Consider the following 10,624-nt stretch of genomic DNA (forward strand, 5'->3'; position numbering starts at 1 on the left):
GCTCGCTCACTAAAGATATTAGAAAGAAATAAAATCTGACTATCCTATGGCGAGTTGTGCTACCAACCTCTGGACAGCAGAGAGTTCTGCAAGCACGCACGCCCTTAGATTTGATATCAAGTTATGTGTGTGTTTTTCTTACGGGATCTAACACATTGACAGACCGCTATTTCTAGTTCATTGAATCTGTAGGGCGTAGAACATGAGCGTCTCTAGGAAAGGTCCAGATGGAGACAACCCAAACCTTTCAAACGAGGATGTGAATACTTTGTCATCATCATCAACATCAATTCCAAAATCATTACACGGTCCACGATTATGGCGATCACCAGCCTCACTACGTTCACCCTTAAGTTCTAGGCTAACGACACGCAAAGACGACACGAACGGCAGCAGTTGTGAGATCTCTACAGCAACCAGCAGTACAGACAGAGAAGATAGCAAATGTGCTCATGATCATATGATAGAAACAGAAAAGGAAAGAAAGGAAGAGAACAGTCTAAAAAATGGTAGGGAAATGGAAACATGATGAAGTTGACGTATACTTTATGTTTTATATTCTCTTGTTGTATATCTACAGACTCTGCATCTGTGATTGTTGAGGAATTTCCTAACGTGGGATGTGATGAATCATCAGAAATAGGACTAAACGCACACTCATTTCTTGCTGACTCAGCTGACTTAGGAAATGTGGTTGATGAAGATCGGCCGAGTTCAGCATCTGATGTGGAGGATGTTCCATTGGCAACAGTGGAGACTGCTTCCGCTGATTATGATATTCCATTTCCTCCTCCACCACCTCCTTCTTTAGAACTCTTGTCTAGTTGGAGTGAAGATAACAAGGAGAGTGCAGATGAGAGTATAGCCACGGGTTTCTTGTCATCTCAGTCGGTTCCATCACAGGCTCTGACATCCACTTCAGGTTGGTTGGTATAGTCTTTATTATGTTTGATTATTACCCAAGGCCTGGATATTGGTGCTAAGGGTATAGTACAGTCGTCTGAACTACGACCGACCATAGGGCCATATTTATACCCGATTAGCGCAGATGCAAATGAAGCTATTCCGACCAATAGACGAGAAGTGGTGTCATTACCAACCAATAGACGTACGTGATGTCATCATAAGGCTTACCTATCTTTGTTTGGTAGCTGCTAGCAAGAATTCGGCCATCGGGCGTCCATCCTTAGTCCTTTGCTCTACAAAAGGGTTTAGCACATAGAAACAACGCTTAGTCTACATTTGCACATGCATGATTTCCCACCAACAACCAGGTGTCTAGAGATCGAAGGTGCTGGATTCAGGTGCCATGAGGTACCTGTAGCTGTACTTGATTTGTAACATTTTGCTTGTTCCACAATGTTTCTGCATAGTGGTTCTGGTGTGTTGCAAAAATCACTTTTAGTGTCATCTTCAACAGAAATTTGGTGCTTCACGGGAATTTGCGAAGGGAACGTGCATTGTCCATGACAGCGCGTCTGTTTGTTGGACCAAGCGACTGACCTGTAAGTAGTCAAGTCTGGAGACGAGGCTCATCTTTGTTTAACTAGACAACTGCATTGGAGGGCTAAACCTCAGTATACAAAACATTATCACGTGACGAGATATGTGATTACATACACCAGCCAAGGGTTTAGCACTGTAATGTGCTTATCTATTTATTATGAATAATGAGTGGTTTACTGTGGGTCAGTTAGAGTTTCACAGTAAATGCTGTTGTGCAATGTTGATTGAAATGTGTGTCTATATTGTTTAGCGTGTAAGTCTTTCATTTGTGAGTTTCACTGCGTTGAAATCTGTCTGCTAATAATTTCAGCTTTTGTAAAGTCACGTGACTGAGCTAGTGGCATACTCGATCAAAGGGGCTTAAACACTTCTGACGGTGTGGTTTTCTACTTGGGTGACTATGTGGGTGACTGCCTATGTTTGTTGGAATGTAACACGTTTCCCGCCCAGTCCAATGGTTCAGTCATAGAACACACAGTATTTGTAGTTGGTTGTACATGTATATGGCAATCATAGACAATGAATGAACAGCCAATCATAAGGCCAATGTTCATGAGAGCATTTCACCAGAACAGTCTAATTCATGTTTGTAAATCACAGGTTTGTGGGAATGCACATTCCGATCAGAAACAACCAACTCAAAGCAATTGTTTCTGTTGACTTTGTAAATTATATGGAAACTAATTTTTAAGTAGTGCACTTGGAAGCACAATGGCATCTAAATTTGTACATACTTTGCAACAAGTTGACTGTCTCTTTAGAGGCTCATAGTTGTGGATGTGAGGGTGAATTAGTATAGAATTGTTTATTATTGACTATACCCTATGACAAGCTTAAAAATGCAATACAGCCATTTGATGATATTTGGTGTTGTATTTTAGGAGATTTATCAAGGAGTGGTTTGTTAGCAGCTATTCGTGACGGAGTGGCACTACGGCAAGTTCCCCAAGAAGTTAAGGATAGGCCAGCAGAGCCAGGAAAAGTGAAAGTAGTAGATGTGCAATCTGAACTACGGGAAAAATTTATGAAGAGAAGAAAGGAGCAGGTATATCTTACTGTGTTAATTATGGAAACAGCCATTTAATTAATGAAGTGTGAGGAAAGAGGTACACAGATATAGACCTCAGCAGTTGAGGAAATGGACTGAGTAATTGACTAAATGGTTTGACAAACAGACTGAGGTGAATGTGATCATAATCTTGAAAGTAATTTAATTAGATGTGTATGCAGTAGTCTTTATATACAACTAACTGAGTGGCCTGTTGGTTTTCCATCGGATTAGATTATCAATCGTTGGTAACTTTATGGAAGTGCATCGTTGTACTCAGTGTTTCAATTGGGGCAGATTTAGCAGTTATCTCATTCTGACTGATTAGATGTTGGTAGGTGAGGAGTCATGCAGAGGAGTGTAGACTCTTTATGTATTTACAGTTTCTTTATACAAAAATTTATTGATTTGGACTCCCGTGGTGTAGGTTTTAACTGCTAATGAGGTAGAAGGTGCATGGTCACGTCACATGCAGCTTTTGTGTGTGCAAGTAGTGTAATATCACTTGAATACATGCAAGTGTAGCTGATGTGTCAGTCAAGACTGAACTTGTACAGAGTGGAGTATTGACTAACGCTAGACAATAGGCAGTGACATAAAATTATAGAGGAATGTGATTTTTACTATGTGTGTGTGTGTGTGTGTGTGTGTGTGTGTGTGTGTGTGTGTGTGTGTGTGTGTGTGTGTGTGTGTGTGTGTGTGTGTATGTGTAATAATAATATATGGTATTACTAGGTAGACGAGTGGATGTGAATGGGACAATTAATTAACCAAATGTTTCTTGTGCAGGCTGAGGTTATGAAGTCTGAGATTGACCAACATCAAGACAGGATAGAGCAAGTCAAACAATGGGTTCTTGAGGCACAGTATAATAACTCATCACTAAAGAGGTTGCAGATGCTACTGGAAGAAGTGAAACAAGTGCAGGCACTAGTTAAGGTGAGGCTTGCAAGAGCATCGTCAGAATGACGAAGTGAGTATGTGTGTGTATTATGATAGGTTTCACCTGATCTCATGAAGCTGAGAACAAGTTGGCCATCTGAACTGGCAAGTACTATTGGATGTTTTTGTGTTAATAGGATCGTTGTTGTTAAGAAATTGTTGATCTTACTATCTGTTTGAAATCATACATATCTACACATCTGTGTGTTTATTTGGCTTTGTTTGTCTCACTGTCTATTATGTAGTATATGTTTGTTTGTTTGTTTGTTTGTTTGTTTTGTCTGTTTGTTTCCTGTCTGTCAAACATATATAATTATGAAAACAACCCGGTCTATATATATATATATATATATATATATATATATATATGTAGCAGTACATCTATTGCAAAGCAACCTAACTGTGTTCATTAAGTCATAATGATGCCAAGAAACTACAAATAGGAATACAGAAGAGGACATAGTTGTAGCTTTTAAGTTCATTCAGTGACTATTGAAGTACTAGGTGACATAGTTAATGCTAATTTTTGTGACATGGTGAACCTCAAACTATTTCATGTAGGCAATGAAATTTTTGTGTGTGTTGTAATTAACATGTAAAATTTTTAGGTTGATAGCATTGCTATCATCGTTGACTTTCTCAATGCATTTCAACAGCAAGTTGTGAGACTGGAGCGACTATGCTCTACTGCATTAGTTAGTTTTATTTTATTGTTTGTGTTTTTCATATAACTTACGACTATAAATGATTTCCATAGGCTTCCATTGAAAGTGCTGATGCTGGAGCAGTTCCAGTCAACACAGATGCTGTGTGGACTGTTGTAAAGGGAATTGTCTTGAATGTGAAGGCTATGCAAGATGGAGGCTCTAGATATGCTCGAGCTGTTAGCTTTATGGCAAGTCTTTCCACTTATATCTAATTGATTTCTCATTGTAGGCCATGGAGTTTACTGTTAGCAGCAGTGATGTTGGTGATCTCATTAGAAGAGCAGCAGATGCCACATTGTCTCTTCTAAATGTGATGTTTCCAAGGGCTCTACAGTCTGTTGAGGTAACGTGTTGTTGACTTTTGTAGTAGATTGAATGTGATTGATTCGACGTTGTATTACGACCATTTGTTCTGCTGGCTTGATTTAAATTCAATAATTAAATTCAATGAATTTATATTGGCTAATGTGCACATGTTCTACATGTAGTGTACTTGCTTAATTTTTCTTGTTAATTTGTTAAATTCGTAATTGTTACTGATAATGTTTGTTTCTAGTCTGTGTATGAGCCTGGCTTAACAAAGTATGATCAGACATTCAGAGCGTGCAATTCTCGTCGTCTTCTTGGGTATGCAACTTAAGCTTATGTAGATTGATTGCTATAGCAGCAATGGTGACTGACATGTTTTCAGGGTTTGCTGTCAGCTAAATGATAATGCAGTGACTTTTCTGAATTCCTCAAAACATGCTCTTTATTCAGTGGGAAACTTGTATCGTGACAGTCATTTGTATTTAATTAAGTGATGCTTGCTTTCTGATATAGGATGCACAGCTGAAAATTAAGGATTTAGAAGACAGTCACTCTCAAGCTTTCAATATTTCTCATCGAAGGTATACAGAGCAATCACTGGCTTTCTACACCACACATTTGGGATTGATTGAAGTAGCTGTTGGTGTACCTGTTTGTGTGTTTCTGCAGTGGTGATTGGGATACTGCAGAGGACGTGAAGCTGCGTCCTTCTGCAGAAGTAATATTGTCTTTGTAATTTTATCGACTGCTTTAACCTGTTTTCTTATTGCTGTTGCAGTCTCGCTCATTGTCTTTGAAGCGGATGTCAGGTGGAACACTCAGAAATATTGTGGAGGTATTAATGGGGCTTAGTGATAAGTCTTGCATTAATTAGTGAAACGAGTGAAACTGTGGCAGATTGTAAAAGCGGGAAATGCAGAACATGTTTTTGAGTCACTTCAAGCATGCAGTAGCGTTCAGTCTTATCAAGGAATTGAAAAAGAGCTACTAACAACTGCTGTCGCTACAGGCAATTGTCAGGTATGGCTGAATTACTTGTATCCATCTGAATATGCACACACAATGAAAGTGGACACATGGCTCTTAATTCAGGCACACGTCTTTGTTACAGACTTTGCTCATAAATTTGCTTATTTTAATTAATAGTTTGTTTGCTAATTCTAAGTTTGCTAACATTTTGTGCATTGTCAGTAATCACGAAATACAGTTGTTACTGTGTGTACGGTAGCACAAAACTGCTAGACATTGAAATGTTAGTTTTACTTTAATTTCTTTTTCCTTATTGTCTTTCATTATTGTCAGGTTATTGATGCAATAATGCATCATCGTGAGAAGCTTTCTGTAGAACCTATGACCAGTGGTCGACAATTTGATGTCATTCATGAGGCTATTGTTAAGGTACAGGAAGGAGCACAATTTACTGTTTAGTACGGTGTAGTATTTGTTGACTGCTTTGTGTTGCAGGGCAAGTTAGACTGCATTTCACACTTGGTGCAGCATCATGGCTGGAGTGTCAACTGTAGAAGTACGGAGGCAGGCAATACGTATAGTTTATTTTATTGTCGTTGTTACTGGTTGTGCATAATAATATTTCTTGGTAGACCATTACATATTGCTGCTCGTCGACCAGATTATGTCAGCTTGGCTTTATTAATTCGTCTTGGTGCTGATGTACTGATGATGAACCATGCAGGAAGAAATGTTCTTCAGCTTTTGGCTGTCAAAGTATTTACACATACATATTATGTAGACAGACAAACTCATACACAGACTCATTACACGTTTCTATGCTTGTTTTTCTCTGTTTGCATGCATGTTGGTGTGGGTGTGGTGTTTGTGCATGTGTGTGTGTGTGTGTGTGTGTGTGTGTGTGTGTGTGTGTGTGTGTGTGTGTGTGTGTGTGTGTGTGTGTGTGTGTGTGTGTGTGTGTGTGTGTGTAATTGACGGTATGTATGCACACTTGCTGTTTATATTTAAATAAATTCATCTTGACTAACGGTCAAAACTCAAGTGTTTGATGCTTGTTTTAAGAAACTAGATACTTAGTACAATGTATATCGTGAATTTAGGAGTTTCCTCAAGTGTCTTATACCAAATTGCCAGAGATGACAAGAGGTTGTGTGGTAGTCGTAATTTATAGATAAGTATTTCATGAATTTCTTTATAGATTCTCACCTGAACTTGCTTTTGTACATTAACAATCCTTCTTTGAGGTAGTCACTGTTTGGTGTATTGCTGTCTGTGTCTAAAGTTTGTAAGGCATACTACTGATTAGTTATATGGTTTTAGTGACGTTGTATTGGTTTCTGAAGAGGATGGAGAAATGCGGGACAAATTCTTTGCTCATCGTGTTATCTTGTGTGCTCAAAGTGAGGTGTTCAAAGCAATGATGGAGAGTCAACATTGGTCTGGTGCAAATGAGAATGAGGTGGGATTGTTGTTGTCTACTCTTAAGGCTTTCTAATTGGATTGCATATTCTTCTCTCAGATTGTGTTGGCAGATGTGCGACCAGCAGTATTGTCAGCCTTGTTACAGTACCTCTACACTGGATCGTGTCTGTTTCCTAGAGATGATCTAAATCTTGCTATTGACGTATCATTTATTATTATTATGAGTGAAATTGTTGTGCCAAGAGTGGTTTTATGCATGTGTTTTAGTTGATGTCTGCTGCAGATCGCTATCTCTTGTTTCCTATGAAATTACAGTGTGAAGCAGTGCTAGCAGACAGGATTGATAGTGAGGTATATTTCTAGTAGAATTGGGTGATTTTAATTAACAATTAACAACTAAAGACTACTTTTATCTAAACATGTGAACTACAAATACTTGCTAAGACAGTGAATGAGTACTGGAAAATTTATTGCTGCCATCGCTTTAACTTGTCACATTTTAGCTTCTAAGAATACTAACAATTAAAGTTATGTCACTTTTCCAATAGAGCTCTAGTAGCTAGAGCAGTGACAAAGTTGATGTTTAACCTCTTGGAAGCTGATATGTAACAATAAATAGAGTATAAAATATGTGACAATAAATAGAGTATAAAATATGTGACAATAAATAGAATATAAAATATGTAACAATAAATAGAATATAAAATATGTGACAATAAATAGAATATAAAATATGTGACAATAAATAGAATATATAATATGTGACAATAAATAGAGTATAAAATATGTGACAATAAATAGAATATAAAATATGTGACAATAAATAGAATATAAAATATGTGACAATAAATAGAGTATAAAATATGTGACAATAAATAGAGTATAAAATATGTAACAATAAATAGAATATAAAATATGTAACAATAAATAGAGTATAAAATATGTGACAATAAATAGAGTATAAAATATGTGACAATAAATAGAGTATAAAATATGTGACAATAAATAGAATATAAAATATGCAACAATAAATAGAATATATAATATGTGACAATAAATAGAATATAAAATATGTGACAATAAATAGAATATAAAATATGTGACAATAAATAGAGCATAAAATATGTGACAATAAATAGAGTATAAAATATGTGACAATAAATAGAATATAAAATATGTGACAATAAATAGAGTATAAAATATGTGACAATAAATAGAGCATAAAATATGTGACAATAAATAGAGTATAAAATATGTGACAATAAATAGAGTATAAAATATGTGACAATAAATAGAGTATAAAATATGTGACAATAAATAGAGCATAAAATATGTGACAATAAATAGAATATAAAATATGTGACAATAAATAGAATATAAAATATGTGACAATAAATAGAGTATAAAATATGTGACAATAAATAGAGTATAAAATATGTGACAATAAATAGAGTATAAAATATGTGACAATAAATAGAATATAAAATATGTGACAATAAATAGAATATAAAATATGTGACAATAAATAGAATATAAAATATGTGACAATAAATAGAATATATAATATGTGACAATAAATAGAATATAAAATATGTGACAATAAATAGAATATAAAATATGTGACAATAAATAGAGTATAAAATATGTGACAATAAATAGAATATAAAATATGTGACAATAAATAGAATATAAAATATGTGACAATAAATAGAGTATAAAATATGTGACAATAAATAGAGTATAAAATATGTGACAATAAATAGAATATAAAATATGTGACAATAAATAGAATATAAAATATGCAACAATAAATAGAATATAAAATATGTAACAATAAATAGAGTATATAATATGTGACAATAAATAGAGTATAAAATATGTGACAATAAATAGAATATAAAATATGTGACAATAAATAGAATATAAAATATGTGACAATAAATAGAGTATAAAATATGTGACAATAAATAGAATATAAAATATGTGACAATAAATAGAATATAAAATATGTGACAATAAATAGAGTATAAAATATGTGACAATAAATAGAATATAAAATATGTGACAATAAATAGAATATAAAATATGTGACAATAAATAGAGTATAAAATATGTGACAATAAATAGAGCATAAAATATGTGACAATAAATAGAGTATAAAATATGTGACAATAAATAGAGTATAAAATATGTGACAATAAATAGAGTATAAAATATGTGACAATAAATAGAGCATAAAATATGTGACAATAAATAGAATATAAAATATGTGACAATAAATAGAATATAAAATATGTGACAATAAATAGAGTATAAAATATGTGACAATAAATAGAGTATAAAATATGTGACAATAAATAGAGTATAAAATATGTGACAATAAATAGAATATAAAATATGTGACAATAAATAGAATATAAAATATGTGACAATAAATAGAATATAAAATATGTGACAATAAATAGAATATATAATATGTGACAATAAATAGAATATAAAATATGTGACAATAAATAGAATATAAAATATGTGACAATAAATAGAGTATAAAATATGTGACAATAAATAGAGTATAAAATATGTGACAATAAATAGAATATAAAATATGTGACAATAAATAGAGTATAAAATATGTGACAATAAATAGAATATAAAATATGTGACAATAAATAGAATATAAAATATGTGACAATAAATAGAATATAAAATATGTGACAATAAATAGAATATATAATATGTGACAATAAATAGAATATAAAATATGTGACAATAAATAGAATATAAAATATGTGACAATAAATAGAGTATAAAATATGTGACAATAAATAGAGTATAAAATATGTGACAATAAATAGAGTATAAAATATGTGACAATAAATAGAATATAAAATATGTGACAATAAATAGAGTATAAAATATGTGACAATAAATAGAATATAAAATATGTGACAATAAATAGAATATAAAATATGTGACAATAAATAGAGTATAAAATATGTGACAATAAATAGAATATAAAACATGTGACAATAAATAGAGCATAAAATCATCTAACTCATAGTGGTGAATTATGTAGGTTCTTTATGTATGTTGTACTGTTTAGTGTGTGGAGAGATGGTAATCAATTTGCCTGTAATTATAAATGTTTGAGTAATGTGAATTACTGTGTTCTGATGGTAGCAGTAGAGTAGGGCAGTTTGTTGATGTGAAACTTATTTTTATTTTCAATTTAGATTGTTGTACCTCTATATAGTGCAGCTTTCAGATTCAATGCACATACTTTACTTGGCAACTGTTGCCACTTTCTGTTGGAGAATTACGAAGATATTGATGATCCGGGTAGGACAAGGTGATATGATTGTTTCTGGACATTAAGTTGCTATGTGCATTGTGTTAGGTCATGCCACCCTGGTTCACATGCTAGAGAACAGTAGGTCAAAGCATTCTCAAAGCAGAACACAACCTCACAAGCTTTCTATACCTTGACGAGTATGAGATTGGATAGAATTTTTTGTTTAATTAACTTCAATTTTTAGACGTTTTGACTGCCATTATTTAGAGAAATTTATGGTGCAGGTATCTGTTTTATGTTTGCTTGCACTTGGGCTTTGATTTAGAAATTTTTGCTGGTGATTTAGTAGACAATTACAAGTCACCGGCACAGATTCTTGGTAACGCTAACTTGCGGTCTGGTTACCAAGGCATGGAAGTCATTGAATTT

At 33.5% G+C, this 10,624-nt stretch overlaps 1 protein-coding gene across 1 annotated transcript; it reads left to right on the forward strand.

Moving 5' to 3' along the window:
* Positions 1-137: 137 nt before the first annotated feature.
* On the forward strand, positions 138-10,586 carry LOC134182035 (uncharacterized). The gene is made up of 24 exons (XM_062649356.1): positions 138-509; positions 581-922; positions 2,388-2,551; positions 3,344-3,493; positions 3,554-3,601; positions 4,105-4,191; positions 4,254-4,379; positions 4,433-4,546; positions 4,760-4,830; positions 4,895-4,961; positions 5,026-5,093; positions 5,182-5,230; positions 5,291-5,347; positions 5,410-5,532; positions 5,815-5,910; positions 5,977-6,056; positions 6,114-6,237; positions 6,582-6,627; positions 6,680-6,725; positions 6,802-6,940; positions 7,001-7,105; positions 7,171-7,254; positions 10,137-10,242; positions 10,301-10,586. The coding sequence occupies exons 1-24, from the start codon at positions 203-205 to the stop codon at positions 10,387-10,389; spliced, it is 2,688 nt and encodes an 895-aa protein (XP_062505340.1). The 5' UTR covers positions 138-202; the 3' UTR covers positions 10,390-10,586.
* The last annotated feature ends 38 nt before the right edge of the window (positions 10,587-10,624 follow it).

This window comes from Corticium candelabrum, chromosome 7, assembly GCF_963422355.1.
Source record: "Corticium candelabrum chromosome 7, ooCorCand1.1, whole genome shotgun sequence".
In the NCBI taxonomy this organism is placed as follows: domain Eukaryota; kingdom Metazoa; phylum Porifera; class Homoscleromorpha; order Homosclerophorida; family Plakinidae; genus Corticium; species Corticium candelabrum.

What these genes read in the sequence shown, in the direction of transcription:
- LOC134182035 (XM_062649356.1), top strand. Translation starts at nt 203, where the DNA reads ATGAGCGTCTCTAGGAAAGGTCCAGATGGAGACAACCCAAACCTTTCA. An exon ending in CACTCAGAAATATTGTGGAG is followed by an intron (nt 5,348 to 5,409) that starts GTATTAATGGGG and finishes AAACTGTGGCAG; the next exon opens with ATTGTAAAAGCGGGAAATGC. An exon ending in CGAAGATATTGATGATCCGG is followed by an intron (nt 10,243 to 10,300) that starts GTAGGACAAGGT and finishes GCATTGTGTTAG; the next exon opens with GTCATGCCACCCTGGTTCAC.